The sequence below is a fragment of the Seriola lalandi genome, unplaced genomic scaffold (assembly GCF_002814215.2).
Source record: "Seriola lalandi dorsalis isolate HSWRI2012SDOR001 ecotype SW California unplaced genomic scaffold, Sedor1 jcf7180002054885, whole genome shotgun sequence".
Lineage (NCBI taxonomy): Eukaryota > Metazoa > Chordata > Actinopteri > Carangiformes > Carangidae > Seriola > Seriola lalandi.
In genome coordinates, this window is record NW_019525437.1 from 6,718,082 (window position 1) to 6,741,051 (window position 22,970).

The 22,970-nt window shown below is 38.9% G+C and overlaps 1 protein-coding gene across 2 annotated transcripts; it reads left to right on the forward strand.

Moving 5' to 3' along the window:
* Positions 1-269: 269 nt before the first annotated feature.
* On the forward strand, positions 270-12,768 carry ttc14 (tetratricopeptide repeat domain 14). 2 transcript variants are annotated; one of them, XM_023428922.2, is made up of 12 exons: positions 270-871; positions 2,188-2,318; positions 3,404-3,603; positions 4,153-4,237; positions 4,825-4,954; positions 5,411-5,566; positions 6,336-6,407; positions 6,570-6,689; positions 7,401-7,523; positions 7,813-7,930; positions 10,277-10,383; positions 10,515-12,768. In XM_023428922.2, exons 1-12 carry the CDS (start codon positions 738-740, stop codon positions 11,527-11,529), a joined length of 2,391 nt encoding a protein of 796 aa, XP_023284690.1. In that variant the 5' UTR covers positions 270-737; the 3' UTR covers positions 11,530-12,768. The 2 variants fall into 2 exon arrangements, with proteins under 2 accessions (XP_023284690.1, XP_023284691.1); XM_023428923.2 differs by having other exon boundaries at positions 2,191-2,318.
* Positions 12,769-22,970: the final 10,202 nt, after the last annotated feature.

Here is a 22,970-nt window from a genome sequence, read left to right on the forward strand (position 1 = left end):
AAGCCAGCTTAATTAGCTTTAATAAGTAAAACCATGTATTGGTATTATTTCCATTTACCCTGTCAAAGTCTGACATGCTAATATGGATGCCTCTTGTTGTTTAAAGGTGCTACACATGTAAACTTGCCTTACAATACTACTTTATTAATTGTTCATAAATACACTATATGGACAGGCATTGTATGATTTTACGTCAAAGAAAAATAAGCAGAAAATTAATCAAACAAATCAAAGGTCACTATGGTTCCTAAATCGAGCTTGTTTCTCCGGACAGATTCTGTGTAACACACTCCTCGGAGGCTCACTCGTCCATTGCTGTTAACGCTGCTGCTATAGCTAAACTGTGTGCAATTAAATCGATATTGTTTTATCTTACGGAAAACGAAGGGACATCGCAGATGTAAAACCCTCGCATTATTGTGAAATTTTACGAAGATAACAAACCACAGAAATCCAGTGCCGGAGTGTTAGCTTGACTCTAGCGTTTGTTTTGCTATACAGCTAGCTAAACGACACTGAGCAACGCTGTTATTTCATTTAGGGTGTATTCCTCTCCGTGCCCTCTAAAGAATTGAACATTTCGCAACTTTGCACACAGATCTATTACACTGCAGTGCTTTGTGGTTTAAAAAAATGTCTGTCTACCGCAAGATGAATACCACATTTGCTAAATGTTGCTAACAGCTACATCGTAACTGACTTATTTAATAATGTGACTGCAGTCCTGTGAAAACAGAATGGATAGAGACTTGTTGAGGCAATGCCTCACGTATCATGGAGAGTCCTTGTTCAACAAACTGAAATGTGAACAAACAGAAAACCCAGACTTCCAAGCTGTGGTGTCTGACTTGTGCAAGGCCACGAATGAAAGGTAAGGCAGACTTTTTTACCCTCTAGCTTTAGCTTCACATGTGGCTTTCACAGAAATCCACTAAAGCTCCCCTTGTGTCATGAGTATCTAGAAAATTCTCTTTAGATGGTTATGTATGTTTTGTTTCACGTTAACGTTATGAAGATATTTTCAAATAGTGTATGAGATTTGTGCCACAACTGTGCAATACTAAAACTCAACTCATATTGTGCAGTAACATATACATGTGCTCCACTACTTGTCAAATATAAATAGAAGCAAGCTGTGTATATTGTACATACACATTCATGCATATATTATATATAACCACCTACTTTATGTATATCAAGTAACTCGCATTGAGTTACCTGTATTTATTTCAGCAGTCCTTGCATTCTTCCATACCTGCACCACTTGTTTCCTTGTTTACAACTTCAGAAACTGGTTGATCCGGACATTGTTATTGGTAATGTGTAGTGTGTGAGCCACTAGATACTAGAATCAAATTCCTTGTATGCACAAACATACTTGGCTAATGAAGCTGATTCTGATTGTTATAATTGTTATTGTACAATCTCCTCCTATTTCTCCATCTCTTCTAGATGTAAACAAAATCTCACCCATCAGATCTTTTGTTTGGTTTTATATTCTATGGATTTTGACATATTGTTGCCCTCATATAGATATAAGGCTGCAGTTATAGCAATTATTTTATTTTTATAGCAGGTCTTGAAAAGTCTTAAACAGCATTGAATTCACTGATGACAAAAAAGTCTTAGATTCCATTATGAAGCTCTTGAATATTTTTTCTTGTCTGCTATTATCACTAATATTTTTTAATCTGATAGCTCCTACTTAAATAAAGTTAAACAAATTAATCATTTTTAATTGGTTAGTGCATCCGTCCATTATGGTCATATATTGCTAGCAAGAACTGTAAAAATTGTGCTATAATAGATCATTCTAGTTGATATTGGTATAAAATCCCTCAGAATCCCTGTTTTCAATATAAATAATTTTAAGGTTGTTTTAATCAATCATTGATAGTGTAATTATCTCACATCACAATTTGTTTCCCCTTCTGACTGGATGTTGCAGTCTTTTGCTTTGAAATAAAGATGTTCCTCTTTCATATAGTGAATTTGCTGGCTGATGAAGGTCTGAATCCAAATGTTACCTCCAATTAAGTCATTGCTGACGGTGTCGAGTCATACAACTTTTTCTATTGCGTGATTGTATTTCTCTATGTATTTGGCCATAAGGTGCATTAGACCAATATTAGTTTGTCAAAAGAATATTTTAAGAGCTACTGTTGAATGTTGATGTTTTTTGTGCAGCAGGGGTGAAGATCAGGGCAGCCCCCTTGTAGAGCAGTTCATTGCCAGGAAGGCTGACATCCTGTTCTGTCCAGCATGGAAGACCGCCACTCTTCAAGAAGAAGAGCACGAGGCGGAGGAGGACGCTGCAGGTCGGTGTTGGTTATATATCTCATATCTCATGTCTCATCTCATATCTCATGCTCCATCCACACTAAACTGTCAAATGTTTAGAATACGGTTTTTGTTTGAAGATGTTAATGTGCATCCACTCAGTCCTGTGTAAACGCTCCTTTTTCGTCTCTTTTCAGCTGGAAAAGATCAAATCTTTGCTTGACTATAATGTTGAGCTCTCAGCTTATTAAACCAGTGTCCAGTCCCCTCCTTCTCTCCTTGTTTGCCACTACTGTTTTTTGTCATACAGCCAAATTTAAATAGAATTATGCTCATGAGAGGCACAACTATCAATTATCAGTCTTCATCATCAACCTTTTACTTTTTGTTGTCTTTAATATGTCAGAAAATAATGAGTTATATGTGTCTTTAGCCCAGTTGTGTTGTCAAGACACCTAAACATATGCATGACAAAAAACAGGGCCAAATGGTTTGTGTGAAGCTGGAACCAGCTATTTAAAAAAAAAAAACAAACATACAACAATAATTATTCACTTATCAAAATAGTTGCCAGTGAATTTACTTTTGATTGAGTATTTGTTAATTGACTAATTGTTGCAGCTTATTTACATATTTTTTGTTTCTGTGTCAGACAAAAGAATACCGATTATAATAGTTATTCGATTGTCGCTTGTATCTGTTAAGCACACATTCATTACAAAGCTACTTTGCTGAGGTGCAAGTCAGGTCACTATTTTATGGTAAGCTACATGTTAATGACAGCAGCTGTCATATGTAAACAGTTATACTGGCATCTATAATGAGTGATCACAGAGGAAGTTAGAGGGAAGAGGAGGTTGGTTTCCTAAACCACACAGCCCCTGATCATGAGTGTGAAAAAGCTCAGTTTTCCTCATCCTCACTCGCACACATAACTGGTGTTTTAAGATTTTTTCACTCTGGAGACTTTTGGAAAAGCTTAATTCTCCACAGATGGCAACTTAGTGTAAATGAAGTGCCAAAAGAGAGAATAAAAAGAGCTTTTAAATTTAGGCTGCTTAATGTGGACATACTCTCAGTACATTCAGGGATTGATTCAGTTTTCTGCCTGTGCTCTCCCCAGAGCCCTATGCCATCATGCCACCGGTGGAGTTGTTCATGGAGGTGTCGTATGAGGAGAGACGATCCATGCTGTACAGGGACTTGGAAAGAGGAGACATCGTGGTGGGGAGGATCAACAACATAAGAGAATACGGCTTCTTCCTCACTCTGCTGTGCATGGCAGGAGGCCTGAAGAGAGACATAGAGGACCTGGAGTTGTCTGTAGGTTTACAAGCTAAAATAAGTGAATGCACATGAACCATGTCATGAATTTTGTCACAGATCAAAAGAAAAAGAAAAAGAAATTAGTCTACCATTATAGAGAGAGAAGTCTTGGATTGTCAGTTAGCCAGCAACAGCTAGTGCCAACTGTGCGGTTCTGTGAGTCCCTTTGTGACTGGCAGTGGGATTACCTGATGTGTCTTTCAATGTCCAGACGGGGGACAAAATAAAGGAAAGATGTCATTTTCATAATCATCAAACTTTAATCATCACCTTTTAAATGAATGCGAGAGACTTAAAAAATGCACATCCGTGATTTTATCTAACTCTGGATGAGCAGGAAACACAGTGCAGTTCCCTTCAAAACGATTCCTCGAACTCTTTTTCACAATGCTATGTAATTATCTTGTTTCCTCTTCTAAACTAGTCCAAAAGCTGACATCATCCTCCTGCTCCCCAAACCTCTCCAGACTCTGTGCTATTGTTGCTTATTAAAGACTAAAATGTCCCCCAAAATGTAACTAAATATGTTTTCTTTTCTACTTTCAGGCTCTATGTCACATCAGAGAAATTCCCTCCACTGGGAACCACGATGATCCTCTGTCCTACTACCAGATTGGGGACTTCATCAGAGGTTAGTGTTTTTGGCTTTGGGTGGGTGAGACTTAAGCTTTACACAAGGTCTACATAAAGATGAAGCTGGATTGTGTTCCCTAAAGTTATTACAGGTTGACCATTTTTTCTATCATGCAGTTTTCAGTTGGGGTTTCATCACCTTCATCAGTGTCCCAGTTTCATTTACCACAGCTCTTTTCAGAAGGCATTAAATTGTTTTGCAGTGCCCAAAGCTGTGTTTTATTTTTTGATAACAGGTTGTTTTTGCTATGAATGCTTGGTTAGCTCCACTGAAAGATGCTTATATGAATGCTTGAATGGATTGTGGAGATTCTGCTGCACTTTAGACTCCATGAGCTAGAAAATGTGGATGACAGTGATCCCTCTCTCTTTTTCTTGAACCGGACCTTGTTTTACATATGACTGCATGTTGTAAGAAAAGCAGTCATCGAGTATTTGCGTGACTGACACACTTACCAGTCAGATTGCCCACTTGAAATCCAGAGCTCATAAAACACCAAAACCTGATTTCTTCTGTGAGGTCTTTGCTGTTTTGGTCCATCCACATGGATGACAGACAAAGCTCTGTGCTTTCTTGTTCTGCAGCTGGAGTGAAAGACATTGACCGCTACCAGGAGAAGATCACCGTTTCCCTCCACCAGGCCTCTCTTTCTCCCAGCTTGGAGAGCATCAAACTGGGAGTCATTACGCGGGAGGAGCTGCCCGTGCACTACAGGTAACATCACAACGTACTACACTGTACTCCTGAGAAACCAACACTTGTTTTTAAACAAACTGTGCAAAGTGAATTATGATTTGTCTTGAATGGTAGTTTGAAAATTAATTTAGCATTGAATTTATATCAGGATGAAAGTATGTGAGACGCAATTTGATTAAAAATTGTCATCAAAATAATAAACCTGTTCAAAAATAAATTTACATGATGCCTGTTGATTATACAAACAATTTAATTCCGTCTTGTTGTACTTCATTGATTCTGTCCTTTATTTTAAGTAGATCTGAGATTCTTGTGACCAAACCCACCAAGCTCACTATAATCTTTTGTTTAGTCACTTCTTTTGCAGGTTTGCACAGATCCAATCAGTGTTTAGTTCTAGCATGGCAGTCTAATCATGTTGGTACCCTCTGAATGACATGAACCAAATACCGCTGCTAAGTTCTCTCCTCTCAGTCGTAGCGTTCGCGCAGCCAGCGACTCCAGTGAGACGTATGAGTGTATACTGAAGAGCTGCCACGGCTACCACAACCCCTCTGTAGTGGACTACCTGTTGGAGAAGGTGGGAATTAGCGACACCCACCCACCATCAATGATGAGAGGACTACAGAGGTAAACATGTCGACTGGCTGACTTCTTGTTTTCCAACAAATTGAATAAGCTGCCACAACATTTTGTAAATTTAGCAACAAGCTTCCCATTTTACTCCAAACTATTGATTCATGAGACTCTCTGGGTAAATTTGTGGTTTCTGTGGCTCCATTTATCGAAAAGAATGAAAGACAAAGAAGGAGGAAGTTGGCTTGCCAGGCAGTGTATAACGACAACAACACCAACATCAGTAATCTAATTACTCCTCAGATGAATGACCACAAGACAATAGCAAGTGCGAGTCAAATGTGCTTCAGGATCTGGCAAACAGAATCAGGAACATTGACAAGTCCTTTCTCTTTTGAATATTTTTTTGTGAATACTACCAGTTTTCTCCAGAAAACCTCCAGTAACTTCACATAATGTCAGGTACATGCCATGAAACCTGAAAGCTGCCTAATGATATTTTCCAAACTCTTGAGATAATACTCAAACAGCATAGTTTACTGGATGTTGTGTCAGAGAGTAGCCGAGGCAGAAATCCAGTGAAGGATAAACAGATGATTTTGTTGTCTGTACTTCCTGTGGTGTCATGAATGAATGACAATGAATGGAAACAAAAACCTCAAAAACCTCTTTGTGTCTGTGAGTGTTTACATGTTGGGAGACTTTTCTTTCGGAGATAAAAAGTATTCACCTTGTAGGAAGTAAATAGTGGTACCCTTTAAGAAAACAGTTCCTACGATGTTGTGGGAGGATTGTTTTGAACCTTGGCTCCTTTTCTCCACAGTAAACTTTTTCAAGAGGAGGATTTTGCCTCAGCAATCAGGAAGAAGCAGTCCGCCTCCTGGGCCTTGAAGTGGTAGAGCTTAACTTTTTCATTTTGACCACAGCAAATAAATGAACTTTTTAACCTTGCAACTAGTCTTTCTCCCTCTGGCTTCTTGTCACTTGACATTAATTGAAATGTAATATTTATTCTCAGTCCTCCATGTCTTTACTTTTTTTTTTTTTGTATTCTCAGTGTCCGTGCAGGTGTGGACCATTTCAAACATGGTCGTCATGTGGAAGCCATGAATGAGTACAACAAAGCCTTGGAGATCGACACTAATAATGTAGAAGCACTGGTGGCGCGAGGAGCTCTGTGAGTTTATTCTTATTTTAAGTCATTCAATCTACTTTTAATGGTGTAATGCATGTGTTGTATAGTCATACTGAAAATGCATTGACTTTATTTATTTTTATTTTGTTTATTATTAAAAAGAAAAAAAATGTTTTTTTAATGAAAAATGGTTGATGAAAATGTTTTCTAAACCACACATAAAACTGAAAAAAGTGGGCATGAATAACAAAGAATGTCCTAGATACAGAGTATGCACCAATGAAATTGGAAGAAAGTATGAGGAACAATTTTTCGTATATACAACATCAGTTCCCGTCATAATTTCTTTGTCTGTTTAGCAATAAATACCTGTCTTTGGCTCAGTGCCTATAAAAATACTTTTATGCCTTTGAATCTGAGTGAAGTGTTATTATGAGAGAACAGGGAGGTAACTCATTTATAAATAACCTAATAGATGAATAGTACTTAATGGTGCACACATTTATTGTTAATATTTACATTATTTTCTGTTTTATTCATTTAAACTGCAGCCAAAACCTTGTACTACCTCTGTTGACATTAGTAATATATAAAAATTCTAGTTAATTATACCATTAGAGCAGGTTTTAGCAGTTTAAAATAAATTATTCTCAGAAAAGTCAGTCAGTTGTGATAGTTGCTGTAAATAGTATGATTGGATTCTCCTTTTGGATAATTTTTTTGTGCTTACTGTGCGTTTCCATCCTGGCTCAGGTATGCTAACAAAGGCAGCATCGTAAAGGCTATAACAGACTTTGAACTGGCTCTGGAGAGCTGCCCAGATCACCGCAACGCCAAGAAGTACCTCTGCCAGACACTGGTGGAGAGAGGAAAACAGTAAGCAGTTTCATTTTGTGTATTTGACACCGTTAACGGCTCAGTTCACTTGAGTTAAATGACTCTATCGACTTTGGCTTGACTTTATGTTGAGTTCACAGCAGGCCAAGTTCAGAGCCAGGGCTGCAGTTCAGCAGAATTCAAAACGGGGACGAGTTTGTTAGTAAAATAAAAAGCAGAGATGGTAGAGAGGGAAGTGCAAACAGGAATGTTGTTAATACTGTTTTGTTACTGATTAAAATTCCTGACATTATTTACTCAGAAGTCTATTGTTTGTGTGTGTGTGAAGGCTTGAAGAACAAGAGAAACTAGTTACAGCTGAAGGATTGTACAGGCGAGCTCTGTCTCTAGATGACTCAAACCCTGAGGCACAAGAAGCCCTGAACAAGATCACAGACACAATACAGGTGAGCGGGCCACAACATACACACTCTCTCACACACACACACACACATGCACGTGGGGTTCGGGAAACTCAGCAGGTATGCACTAAGTATTTTAGGCTTAACCACTAAATCACATGCTAATGAGCATATCAAGACTTTGTTACGCCTATATTTGAATGCAGTGTCACGTATGAAATCAGAGAAACAAATACAGCAGGTGAAGCAAGCAAATGAACATCACTCGGGGCGTCGTGTAGCGTAGTGGTCTAAGCAGGCGCCCCATGTGTAGAGGCTACAGTCCTCGCTGCAGTTGGCCCCGGTTCGAATCCCGCATCGGACGGCCTTTCGCTGCATGTCATTCCCCCTCTCTGCCTCCCTGTTTCCTGTCTCTCTCCACTATACTATCAAATAAAGGCATAAAAAGCCCAAAAAAATATGAACATCACTCAGTGTTTTTGTGGCAAGGTACTTGGTCCGTGGTGCAAACTAGCTCACTAGAATCAGATATTGAGCAGCTGCTTGTTGCAGGTTTAAATTCAAATACTAAAGAAACGTGTATGAATCTTACAAATCTAAGTGTATGCAGACCAACGTTCAGCAGATAGTTTTCATTCTAAGATAACATTACAATGAAGCCGTAACTAACCTAGCATCACGCCAATGCCTGGTAAACCTGACCAAACCTGTACGTTAACACAAGGAGTTCAGATAGACTTGCAGTGTGGGCCGTTGTGGGTGTTAACATTTTCTGCAGCTAAATCAATAAAGCAGATACAATCTCCTGTACTGGCTGTTTTACGAGACAGTTTGTCAGTTGTCTAAGATTAGAAGATCATTTTAATTTTATACGGATATAGCCTGTGAAAGTGATCCTGATCATTAACCAGTCATAGGAAAGAATGCCTTGTGTTAAACAGTTAGGATTGACACTACGGTGTGTCTGCTAATGGTTAACCAGTTAAAGTTAGATTAAATTTAAAGTTAATGATTTATATCAAAACGTGAATCATTCTAACATCAGCTTTTTGTGTATATTTACAATATGTCACGACTTTAAAATAGTTAATATGCAACATTAAAGTCGGATCGATTTTATGTAATGGAGGAAAAAATGTTATCGGCTCATAAATGATTTGTGCCTTAACTGCTCACCAAGCATGCAGAGACTAAAATTTCTTTATAGGAATTATTAAAATAACAAAATAAAAAATGTCCTTTCCACACTCGGGTAGATATAGTCGCCTTTCATATTAATAACCACACTATCATAACTTTTTATAAAGGTACTGCACGTGTTTTGATTTATTGAGGCTGACTAGACGTCTGCTCAGGTCTAAGCTTCTAACATACTAATCCTATACAGTATATCGTGGCCCATTAAGTGTACTGTTTTTGCAGTTAGTGTACAAGAAATAAAAGATATTTTATCAAGATATTTATCAACATGTTTTGTGTTTTTCATTTTTTATATCAACATGAAAATGAAATACTTGCATTTATGTAGATGAAATCAAATTTAAAATGCCGCTGCCAGTGAAACAGGCATGGGCAGCCGGAGCACCATGAAGTGCTGTCCATGGTGCTGAACAATGTCTGAGAGCATTTGCATGGCCATAAACATATATTATGTACAGATACTTTACATACTGAAAAAAGTCACTTTTCTTTTTTTTTCTTTTTTTTTTTCTATAAACACCATCTTCTTACACCGTGAATATAATCTTTGTGCATAAACACACACACACTCCTAACATGTGGTTTGTAATACTGATGAAGTGTTTTGGTGTGTGTGTGTGTGTCTCCAACCCTGGGACTCTGCCCTTTGACCCTCCGACTGCCACGGCCTTGTCACCTGCCTTTCGGGGGACGGAAAAAAATAAACAAAAATGAACTGCACAATGACAACAATTCCTCTTCTGGACACTGGGCGTGGTGCCGCGTCTTTGGTCCGATACGGTAACGTTGACACCTTCTCTGTCTCAATGGGGAACAAATGCTGTTTGTTTTCTCTGCACATCTCTGCCTGTACCTCTGTTCATCCGTCTGCTTGTATGCCAACTACCTTGCTCTTGGATCACACAACCTTTTCTCTGGTAAATATGTGACTATCCGTATATTCCTCTGTCATTCTGTCACCTGTGGTCTTTGATTGTGACCTTTTTAAACTTTTCACTTTCCTATTCCTCCCATACCTTCTAACTCCGACATGAATGACTGAATAAATAAATGAATGAATGACTGAATGCCATTTTTGGGTTTTTGGTTGCATGTTTATGGGTCATGGTGTGTATGTGTTTGAATTTGTCTCTGTGGGCTTTTGCCTGCCATTGTCACGCCTTGCTTTGCCTCGCTGCGGCAACCGTGAAGAAATCGATTCGCCTGCGAGAAGAAGCACTGGCTAAGGAGGAGGTGAAAGCTAAGACCAGCCAAACAAGCGCTGAGAAATTGCGTAAGATCTTAAAAGAGGAGAAGAGGTGAGTTGGCTGTGATCTTTTAAAGGTATGGCAGGTACATCTACTGCCGGTAAAGGCATGTGAAGCATCTCATAACGAAAACCGGCCGTTCGATCAGAATAAGATAATCAGTGGATCTCTCTTTTCCTAAGGATGAGGAAAAAACGGAAGAGATCAGCATCTTCTTCATCATCATCCTCCACTTCCACCAGGAGCTCCTCTACTTCTTCATCGTCCTCCTCCTCTCGCAAGAAGTCCAAAAAGAAGAAAAAGAAGCGTCGGAGGTCTGAGCGTGGAAGTAAACGCCATCGTAGGATCTCCTCAAGGGAGAGCAGGAAGAGTGAGGAGGGTAAGAGCGAGAAAGACAGGAAGGAAAAAGATGAGGACGAGGTAGAGTGGTATCCTGCACCTCCCAACACCTCTGCCACCTTTCTCAACCAGGAGGGAGGCCCAGGGTTTGAGGAGAGGGATGAGGTAGAAGAGAAGGATGCAGAAGAAAGAAGAATATGTCAGCTTTATTCTTTGTCGGCAGCTTCAGAGAACGAAGAGTCTGACTCCTCACGTAAAGAAAGAAAGGGAAGGGACAGAGAGGAGAGCAGTGCAGGGAGAAAGAAAAGCAGTATGAGTAGAAGCCCAGAAAGAGAGAAGAAGAGGAGCAAGAGCAAGGAGAGGAGGGATAAAAACAGGGAAAGAGGGAAGGAAGATAACAGGAGGAACAGTGACTCTAAGATGAGAAGGAGCTTAGACGAGAACAGAAAGCGAAAAATATCCTGCTCCTCAGCTGACTCTGAGTATTCACGGAAATCTAGTGTCCGATCTGAGTATTCGGGGAACTCTGGTTCTGCTTCCAAACACTTGGAGAACAGGGTTAGACATGACCTCTCTAAGAGGAACTCCTTTGATGGTGGTAGGTATGAGAACAGAGGGAGGGATGAAATTTGTGAGGTAGAAGACGTAAAAAGAGGGAAGGAAAGTAAAAAGGGGAGAGAGGAGGAAGAGAGAAGCAGTAAAAGATCAGAAAGTGCTGGAAATCATCATGAACAAAGTGGTGGTGTGACCTCAGTGCCAGGGGTAAGGCCTAAAAAAGACCTTCCTGCTAATCTGCTAGATATTTTCAATCAGATCGCCCAGTTTGAGAAGGATAAAGGAGGCAGGCCAAAAAAATAACTCCAAAACAAAAGACCAGAATATACCAAATACACACGTTAAAGAAAAGAGACTTTGAAATGGATGATTGTACCATTTATTCATTCTCTGGACCGTGCATCAAGATAATACACCTGAGACACGGCCAGATGTGTTGCTGATTGAATGTCCCAAGATGTTTTCCGTTACCGTCAGTGTTGCAGAAAATTTGTCATTTTACTTTGAATTGTCTAATTCTTTATGGTAGATTTAAGGCCTGTAGTCAACTCTGATGATGGCTGGATAATAGCTGGTAAAAATGAAATAAAATTGAAACTAAATAAAATTGTGAAAATACTATCCCAAATAATGTGATAACATCATATTACTGTTGTTACTGGTGATCATTAGTGTAATTAATTTTTACTTCTTATATCTTCTTAAAAAATAACTTTACAAAATAATATTTTAATGTGAGAGTATCTGTGACTAAAGATATTACATCTTCAGTCAATATTGTTAAATTAGCTGTGTAATTTCCTACTTAAATGGTCTTTTTTTTCATACATATTGACATTTGGCACTTTGGTGTCACATCAGTTGCTACAGGCTTTAATATCCGTTCTTTTTCGTTCATCTTAAGTTCAGACTTTTTTCTGTCAAAGGAGCTATATGTAAGTTTTTGCTTTTTGTGCATAGCCAACGTTAGCATTAACAGCTGTTTACCTACCAGTTTAGAAGAAACGTTACAAGTTCAGTATCAAACTTCATTCCTTTACCTGCCAAGAGCTGTCTCCAGTGGTGGAAAGTAACACCAGTGTTAACTCTTGTTTGGCTTCTTTTTTTTTTTCCTCTCATTTCTTTTACAGAAGTTAGCACGCCAAGCAGCTAACCCTGGTCCGACCAGAACGTCTATTCACTTTCCGATACTGAGTCACTCTAGTGTCCAGTGTGCCCTTAACATACACATTATATCCTATATAAGCTCTTGGCAAGCAGCCATCACCACCACCAACTCCCAACAAGAAACCACGTTTGGCGACAGAGAAAACTTACATACAGCCCCTTTAAGAAGATATTGCCTTATGTTTACTGCCTTGTGCCAGTTTGTGCCAGTTTCTTCCTGTGGCTTGTTAAATCTCTTCCCAGACAACCTGACTGTTAGTTCCACGGTACATTTTCCAGCTTTATACAATGCAGATGTTCCATCTGTATTACAACTCATTTTCTCTTGTTGTATAATGAACTCCGTTGAATCAATAAAGCATTTAAAATGTTAAAGCTACATGTCATGTTATTTAATTCTGTTTAGTCTTATTTAAATTTCATGGCAATTTATTTTATATACAGTTGATCACGGAGAAGTTGTTTAGTTTTTCCAACTTTCTCCTTTTGGTTTTGTGAAAAGATGCGTTTGGTAAAAAGTTTGAGAGGTTTATTACAATAATAAATTGTAAACTCTGGAACAGAAATCGACCTTCAACTATGTCCCCTATACTAATCATTGCCCATTAATATTTAACTATTTAATTGAACAGGAATACAGCAACCTTTATGATGTTACAATATTTAAGTTACATGATAATATAATTACCGTAATCCCAAAGCTTTGATGCAACATAGATGAACATTAAATTAGGGCTAGATGGGGTCCAACAGTGTGAGCCCATGAAAAAAAAAGATTAATAAAAGAAAAAACAATTTTTAACGTAGATCATAGCTAACAACTGATACAAACAAAAATAACTGATATGTTGCAGTGTTGCAGTACTGAATATTTTATTTAGACTCATTAGACTGGTTTTAACTTTAAATGACTTATACCAGAAATGTACTAAATTCATATAGTTAATTTAACTGTATGTCAAACAAGCATCGTCATCAACTAGAATCCAAGGTAAAACACAAAACCATTTTTAAAAAAAAAAGTCAAAGTTTTAAGTTTTCATTTGCTAAGAGCCCATGATATTGTAAATGCAACAGTGCAGAAAACCTTCAGTCCAACTTGGTGGTGGATATATTCAGCTGTGGGGCGGTTTCAAGCGACTTGCACAGGATCAGCTACACACCTGCCAGACAGAAATACCACTGTATTTTGCAGAGGCATGCCATCCCTTCTGGCTCAGTAATATTAATGGAAGAGGATTCATTTTCCAGCAGGATATTGACCCTGAACATGCATGGAAGCTACTGTAACCAGCCTGTTTGAAGTCTAAGGAAGAGCAAGAATTGCTGGCCTGTGTGGCTTTCCCTCCGCACTTACTTGACTTGAACTTAACTGAAAAAAAAAAAATCAGGAAAAGCCCAAAAGTAAAAAGGGGAAACACACAGAAACATCACACAGCGCTGATCTGGGATATCATCAAAGGGCTGGTTCACACAAATGACAAAATCAACATATTCTCACGTAGCGGCTCTTGTGGTATCCAGCTTGTTATTGATCTATGTTTGTTTCTGTCTCTACCCAAATACAATAGTGGGAGCGGAATTTTGTTTGTGTTCCTCAGATTAAGTATTTCTTTGGCAGGAAGTAGTTCCATTGGAAAAAAAACAAAAAACAGTATATTGTGGGGATTAATGAGAGTAACTGGGATATGTCTGAAAAGTCACTGATGAGTTTTTAACCATGCTGGCAGCTCGAGCAGATGCAGTGTCGCTGTGTCAGGGTGTCAGTTCACCTCTTCGGCACCACAAACGAAAATAAATAAACTTCTTTTGTTTGTATGGGATAGGCCAAAGCTATTTGCCTGGCTTGATGTGACAAGTGATAGTTTTGTCTTTTTATCTGATTTAGGTGAGGTGGCCCAAGAGTATTATATCTGTTGTATGAAGAAGACAAACTGTAAACCCAAATATAAGGACATTTTTGTTACATTTTGTTAAAACAACTTCTCTGACTTTTTTGCTTAATGGTAAAATGTCAGTAGAGTTTTGGTCCAGGATGTATATTTCAATTTTTTTCATCCTTCAACTTAGCAAATTAAACCAAAAGTGGCCTTGTGGCTTATTGGTGCTTTAAGCTACTTGGTGTCACATATTTGATTTAATAACTGGACACACACACACATACACCAGTGGCAGTGCGACCAGCCGTGCGTCTCCCCCGTGCCAAAGTAGCTTACTTTAGGCTTAGCTAACAACCTCTCGCTTTCCTCCTCAATCATTACTGGTCCCATCATCAGTGATGCAGCAGAGAGGCTACATGTCGCAGTCTATCTTGTTAGGGCAGATTAACCACTAATATAGAGGCAGTAAAGACGCCTCTTCATCTAATACTGTACACACAGACTCCTGATCCCGTACTCTCTGTCTCAGACGCCTGACATCTTAATCTTTATAAATTCTGACTCCAGGAGATGCTGCAGTCGTTCAAGCTGGTCTCACTGAGTGCTCACTCTGTGGGTCATCATTAGACCTATAAAGAAGCACTGGAGGAGTTTTTGGTCCTCAGCAAGACGCATCACTGAGCACATGGATTATTCTGGCACCATTGTGCAACCTAAAAATTCCTGGTATATGGATTGCAGCCTGATTTCACACCACACTTTCAATTAGAGATGTCAGGTTTTTTTTTTTAAACCTTGTCCAATAAAGCATCTATTATGGTGATATGAAAAACAAGAACTATATATTTGATCACGCATAAAGTAAATGTTTAATAACTATTAGAAGAGAAAGTCTGGTTTTAATCATTTGTGGCATCTGAGCCCTGGTGGCTTAAGTGAAGCTACAAAACTTGGTGTTCGCTCTACACAATACCGCAAAGAGAACAATGACAACATTTTGAGTGAATCTCTATGTAAATTATATCATTTCGTTTTTCCTTGTGGAGAGGTTTGTCCGCCTCAGGCGTAACAATCGCTCAGGTTGAGCTAAAGAAGAAACGCATTTCTCATCACAGTGTGTGCAGATGCGTCCGAGCTGCAGTTCTGCAGCTCCCCACTGGAGGGCAGTGGAACACTGTGTGTGGACACCAGCTGCCGATTTTAGGAGAGAGAACAGAACATACACTGCTGCAGCTGCCTGCCTTTGTTTGAGCAAGAAACTGCATTTTATATAGGATTTATATAGTATTTTTTTTCATTGAGATCCATCTGTGAATGAGCCTGAAACAGAATGGTGCATTTCACAAACAACATTGTTTTACTGGTTTTAATAAACATGTAGCCTTTGTGTTCTCTCCGAAGCAGGGGTGCTGCTAGAAATTCTGGGTCCTTGAAATACACTTTTCTTGGGACCCTGAATCAGTAATATCATATACACTCAGTGGGAAGTTTATTAGGTGCACCTATCTAAAACAAATGCAGTCCTGCAATAAATCTTACCTTCACTGAGGTTATAATGTTCAGTGTTTATTGAAACCGTGTGGGGGAGGTGTTGATTACACTTTATGATAATTTTGGAGGATGTGGTTTGTGGTTCTGTTATTATTTCTGTATTTAACCTCGCCTATACCACTCCTAGAGTGGACAAAATAGTTAATGCATTAATTTTAGTGAGAAGTACATAATAAACTGCCCACTGGAGTGTATTAACGATATAGTATCTATAATTCCAGGCCCTTCTCCAGGTCTGACCCTCTGATTCGTTCAAAGTATTTCTCTCCATTTAACACCCCAGCTCTTGAGGTTTATTTTGTAAACTTTTGGGTGCAACAAAATTGGAAAATCGAAGGAAATCATGTCTGTGATTTTTAACTTATTGTCAAAATTATACCAAATCATGGTCCTTAAATAAATCTTATGAGGCACTATAGAGGCGTCTGGAAATCCATTTATTATTTATTTAGTTAAAAAAGAAATAAAAAAAACCAAGAATTAAACATGAAATAAAAACTATGTGCAAAAAACATGTGTGGCAAACAATGTACTGAGGAACATTAGGTAAGAAAATAATGATAGGCAAAGTCCTGCAAGTAATAATTATCTTCTTGATTAGTAAATTAATTGTATTGTCAGTAAAATGTCAAAGTATTGTGAAAAAATGTCCATCACAGTTTCTAAGATCCAAAGGTGACATATTCAATTCCTTTGTCCAAACAACACAAAGTTAACTATCACATAAGATATAAAAAAAGAAAAAGTAGGGGGGAAATCTTCACATTTGAGAAGATGGAACCAGAGGAGTGTTTGTTATATTTACCTGAACATTTATACATATTTATAGTAACATTTTAAATCCAAATAAACCAGCTGTAGATTTGGAAAAGCATCTTATATATGAATGTAATGGTGAGTAGACCAGCATGAATTCAATTTATCCACATTTCAGACATGAGTAAACGACAAATGTGTTTCCTGTAGATCATAGTAATGAGTATTTGGTGTAAATTATGAGGCAATTACCTTTTAAGGAAAGCAAAATAACGCTTTACTGAAAAGAGACAAAACTATATTTAGTTTCTGTTGCTGCTTTTTGCCTCATGAAGGACGCCACAGTTATCTTTCTGTTTACCACACCATCGTGCAAATAATGCATTCACAACTCGCTCAGGGAGGCACATAAGCACATGTTCATGTATGCTGTATCTGAGCGACAGAGACACCTCATCACAGTCCTTTTCTGCAGACCTGAAGGACTTTATTTCTCAGGGAGCTGAAGTTGTGACCCTGCACTGTTGCAATAAGCTGAGAGTGAAAAAGTGGCAGAGAAAGAAAAGAAAGAACGACAGAGGGAGGGTGAGAGGTGTGACTGCTGGAGGGAAAAGAATAAGAAGACCTTTAGTCCTTGAAGGTGTGGGTCTCTGCGCTAGTTCGCGAGGTCAGCGGCAGCAGCTGTCCTGCTTGACCGACTCTGATGAAGCTGCAGATTCTCGCCTTCATGAATCATCCCACTCCATTTTCCTCATCCTCCTCCTCCTCCTCCTCCTCCTCCTCCTCCTGTGCTCCCACCTGGACTCCTTTTCACAAAGAGAGGGGATTCCTCCTCTTAGGCCTCTTTCTTCAGCACTGAGGCAATCAGACTGTTGAACACGCAGAGGGAGATGAGACATTTTAAATTAGTGTTAGGAGAGGGGGAGAGAGAGAGAAGGGGAAAATGACATTTTTCATTTTCTACAATAAAAGGTACTACATTGAATTCTCAGAGCATGACAATACGGAGGAGTAAGTAATGGAATAGGAGCAGACGTGGTGTCTGTGTGTTAGTGGATAATGAGGAATTTAAAGATGTACGGTCCTCTGCTGCCATTCAATCAGACCCTCACTCTGTCGCTGTCACTGGCCCTCGTCTCAGCGCTGTGACAATACTCCCTGCTCCACAGAGACTCAAACTTCCTAAAATAATTTCTGTAGTCATCCAGAACAGGTCTTGAGCAGTTCTGGGCATCAGCTAATCCAGCACAGTGCGCCATGTCTCTATCCTGCTAGCTTGCAGTGTTTATTCAGGTGGTTCTGACTTTTACAGAGTGGTAACCAGGACTGGATTTACCAACCAGGCAGAATGAGGCCAATGCAACTGGTCCTCCAACCATCAAGGCCAAATTTTAACTATGGGTTCTATGGTTTTAGACTAAAGACTTCACTATTTGTGCTGGACCGTGCGTTTATTCAGACATTTACACCAAACAGCCAAGATACCAACTGTAAGGCATAGCTAGCACTTGCCACCAGTGGCAGAGGATATCCTATACCTAATACCACACCATCAGGGCTGTAGTAGCCTATGTTTCTAATTTTCTACAGTTATGTAATCACTCCTACAGGGGCAAGTTTACATACATTAGTCATCTATAACTGACCACATGATCAAATGCTAGACTGATTTAATGAACATTTCATGAAGTCATCATGTTGCAACTCATTCATTTACAAAAAGAATGCCATGAACAATGTAAACTATTTGTGAGAATTAAACAAAATAAAGTAATGACATGGGATTTGAATCCTTGGTCAAAAAGATGACGAGTGTGTGTGTAATCCACCCTACATGAAGAGGTATAACCACTGGTTAACCAGTAAGTATAACATTAGGTTTTGAATATTATTTTGCCACAGATATTGCTGGCATTGAACATGTAATTATCTTGTTGTCATGACAATAATGCGTATGTAAATGGGTAGAACGTGTAAAGACACATCAACCTTGAGCTACTCCACCAGGGGTTCAGTAAAGACATTTTATAAAGGTCCCATATTTTACACTTTTTCTGTTTTGTTTTGTTTGTTTTTTTTATACATTAGAAGATATATTTGTGCTTTTAAGAACCAAAAACCATCTCAATGTAGTTTTACATTTCCTCTCTTAGGCTTCTCTCTGCAGCTCTAGTAACAACAGTTTGGTGAGCCAATCAGAAGAGAGGAGGCTCTGAGCCTCTCTTCTGATAGGCTGACTGTTTCCTGAGCAATCTTATAAAAAAATATTGCAGACTTCAGCTAAACACTCAGAGAAACCAAATCCTGCAAGATTGGACAGTGGGTCCAGGTGGGCGGGGCTTGGGGCATGGCTGAGGGTGATGACTGCTTTGTTGTGACATCACAAAGTTACAGAAGTCCTGAAGGCTGGTTTTAAAGCTCAGTTTCTGAATACAGGCTGCATTTTTCTGTGGACTGATTGCTTTTATACCTGCTCTATGATAAAAAAAAAAAAGAAAGAAACAACAACAACAACATGTAAAAACAGTTTTTTAATGAAGAGTTTTGGATTGATCACACCAGTGTGTTATGGCTATTTTGTGGCATACTGTATGTGTGGGTGACATGAGTGGAGAGTTTGGTCTTGACATGGAAGTCTGAAGTTTTGGGTGATGACTGTACAGTTACTAGTTTGTGTATAGAGTTGTTGGCAATGGTCTTGGCAATCAAAAAAAAAAAACAGTACACACTAACCCCAACATTACAACTCTTGCAAAAGCAAACAATTCTTGCAAAACTGTGTGTTTTTGCCTCAGTACAGCACACGAAGCACCAAACTACACACTGATAGTGTAAATGAAAAACCACTTGTGGCTTTTGCTTTTTCTGTGCGCAGGGCAGTTCGAAATAAAGGTTTGTCATACAAGTCGTAAACGCACATACAAATCCAAATGTGTAAAGTACATCCACCAACCAGATCAGTGGGGTAACGAGGAGAACGCCTCACTGCACTTTATATCGGCTAGCATGTTTTATATTATCATCTGTAGGTGATATTGACATTGTTTTACATTTTATATTAACAAGTGATGTTAATGTTTTTTCATCGTGGTCCTCAATATCTCAAATCAAATACAAATGCACAAACTTGTGCACTGAATTTTTCATGCAGATTTATGTTACAGGTTTACAATGGTTGCTTTACAACTATATAGCCTAGCCAGATTAGATTAGTACTTTTTGTCCAGACACATGATAATATCATCCAGTATGGGGCACCTTGACGTCAATATTACAGCCAGAGTGAAGTACAAAAAAAACAGCTGTTTAAAAAAGGAGTAATATAACATCTTTATGTTTTTATATGTCTGCACGAGTATCTGCACTTCACAAACTAAACTTTCAAGTAAATTTGCAGGATTGAGCAAATAGTTCACAAAGACTGCTGCCGTGTCTCAACTCACAGATTACCGACAGCTAAAGGCAACTTTTAAGGTGGAATGTTTTCTTTCATGTTACATGAGTCAATCCACACAATTCAGCTCAGCCTCTGACTGAACTCACCAAAAACTTTTTTCTTTCTGTTATTTCCCTCCACTCTCTCTCTCCTTTCCCCTTTCATCATGAAACAGATTGTGTGATTTTTTTTTTTTTTCCTTTTGCAGATGAAGCTGCCGTGCAAGTCAAGGTCATTTTTCAAAAATTTGGAAAGCACCCCCAGAGCCATGGAAGACCATTATCCAACTGATATCATAGGCTTTAGTTTGCTTGGCCTCCCGTTAGCTTCATCAGAACGGATGCTTTGCCTCATTGAATTTGTATTAATTCCCACCAACCTTTATGCAGTAAATCCATCAGGCCTGCACCTAATTTTCATATATTTTCATTATCCATTAATGTGCCAGTTATTTTCCAGGGTAAGCAGTTAGTTGCTTTGTCAGTATAGTAATGATGAAACATGCTCATCACAATTTCCCAGATCCAGATGTGACATGTTACTTGTTTTGTCTGACCAACAGCAGAAAATCATCACATTTGAGAAGCTGGAACCAGAGAATGTTTCAGATTTTTTCTTGAAAATTTACTGAAGTTATGAATTTATTACCAAAAAAGGTATTAATTAGTTTTCTGTTGACTGAGTAATGGATTAACTGCCTAATAGTTTCAGCTATAAAGTCAACTGTGGCTTATTACAGGTCACTATATACCACCATACTGCATGTACACAGTATGTACATGCATTATTCACTCTTAAACTATATGCTGTAAAACATCAAATGAAGTGTGTCAACACATTAGTATGTCTTCAGGGTTTTTGTTCAGTCTTCACACTCTGTAATAATAATAGTAACCATAGTATTTGTAAACTAGAGTATATCATTTAGAAACATAATGTAGTGACATCATCACAATGCGCCATAGCAATTTTAACCTGTCAAGTACAGGAGGGCTCGTTTTCACAGGACAGAAATATTCTTTACTGTTACAACTATAAACACTGTTTTGACATAATTGCTGCTCTGAGAGTGTGTGAAGTGGAGAGCGAACCTCATTTATTAGAGTCTTAACATCCCCCAGAGGCCGTTTTCCTCCCAGCGAGCAGTCATTAGAAAGCACACACACAGCGGGGAGCCCCAAGACAAAATGCAAACAAGTCTGCACATCATTGTTCTGCGAGTCCTCTGAGTTATTCCTCACAGCCTAATGGCATAATGTTTCTTGTAATTCTATTCATTTCACGAGGGGCATTCGGTGTTCGGCATCCCTTACTTTGTATGTACTGTACTGACATTTTCTTTTTTTTCTTTTTTAAATCTAAAATGCGCAAAGCTTAAAACATTGTTTTTGCCATATGGTTTTGACAGCTCTATTATCAGTGTGTGAACCCTGTCTTCTGTCTTTCCCTAGCAGCTAGGCGGCTTTTAATTTCACACATTGTCAGGATGCCACCTTTGAGTGTTCAATTCAGTTCCAATTTCGATTTTTTTTTTTTATCACTAATGAGTTCTAGTTTTGGATGTTGTATTTATTTATTTATTTTTTCCCTACACTCATTGTTGAATTGGAGCGGTGAAGAGGCAGGAGTTCAGGTTTGGATAGAGGCTGCACAGCCAGCACATCAGAACATCCTTCAGCTTGTGTGGATGAAAAGGATGAATGTTCTGGAAGTGTTCATGGCCAAAGTGAGAGATGAGAGGAATCTGTTGATTGGCTAATGGAGCAGAGGTGGCAGTACACAGTGTCCTGTGTACAAAAACACCCCTGCGCTGACCTCTTTTTTCAAACATTTTTTTTTTTTACAACAGGCCTGCGTTCTCTCCCTCCTTTCCAAGTTTTCATTTTTTCCCCTTTTTTTTCTCCATGCATATTTAAATATTCTAGTCACCACTTATGACTGATACTTTCCAAGCCTTCAGCATTCAATTGTTACATCCTCAGCGACTCTGAAGATGCAGGGACAAGCACATTGTACACCCAAAGGAAATTTCCTTCCAACAACAAAATTACACTTGGATACAAAACAAGCGTGCACACCCAAGTGTACGAACGTACACAGGAACACACACACACATACACACACACACGCACGCACAAATATTAGCATACACATGCACGCAGATAGACACTCATACAAATAGATGTTCTCACAAAGCTTGCAAATTCCATTACAGTGTAAAACTCCCACCAAAAAAAGGATTTGGATTAATTTAGTAAACACAGGGTCAGAGCTGCGAGGAGGTGAGGTGTGTGTGCCCAAGCTTCTGTCTAGTGTGTGTTTGCATATGTGCACGTGCATGTATGTGTGTGTGCGTGTGTGTGTGTGTGTGTAAGGGAGAGAGAGAGGAGGAAATGCTGACTGTGTGAAGCAGAGAGTCCTGGCAGCAGCGGCAGCAGCAGAAGCAGCAGCAGCAGCAGCAGTCTAAACCCAGCCACTCTCTCCAGAGATAGCACTTCTTTCTCATTTGCTCTGGCCCTATTTTAATAATAGCTGTGCATAAGTAATTTCTAAAAGGCCAGGCAGGCACATGGGCGCGAGTGGGGGGGGGGAAATTAAACTCATTTTATCTGTGAGCAGGTGGATTCCTATTTATCATTAACATGCATAGAATTTGCACAATGTTATTTCTTGCTGCTGCTACTGATGGAACGTCATCCAAATAATGTCGGAGGAGGGTCTGCCTTTTTTTTTTCTTTTTTTTTTGCTTATGCTGGAGTGAAATTCATAGATAAAAGTACTAGGGGTTTTTTTCTCGCAATTTTCTGCAAACGGAAACTAATTCTGGGAAGCTTCTTATTACAGTGCAGGCTCATTTGGTTTGCATTAAAAGGGGGACAGGAGCGACATTAGGATTTCTGCCAGATTTCCAGGAGATGCTCCAACATTCGCTCTTATATCATTAGTAACGCCCC

Bases quoted from the DNA above. Each gene is read 5' to 3' on its own strand.
- ttc14 (XM_023428922.2), top strand. From the start codon at position 738: ATGGATAGAGACTTGTTGAGGCAATGCCTCACGTATCATGGAGAGTCC. The intron at 3,604-4,152 runs GTAGGTTTACAA...TTCTACTTTCAG, and splicing joins TAGAGGACCTGGAGTTGTCT to GCTCTATGTCACATCAGAGA. The intron at 7,524-7,812 runs GTAAGCAGTTTC...GTGTGTGTGAAG, and splicing joins CTGGTGGAGAGAGGAAAACA to GCTTGAAGAACAAGAGAAAC.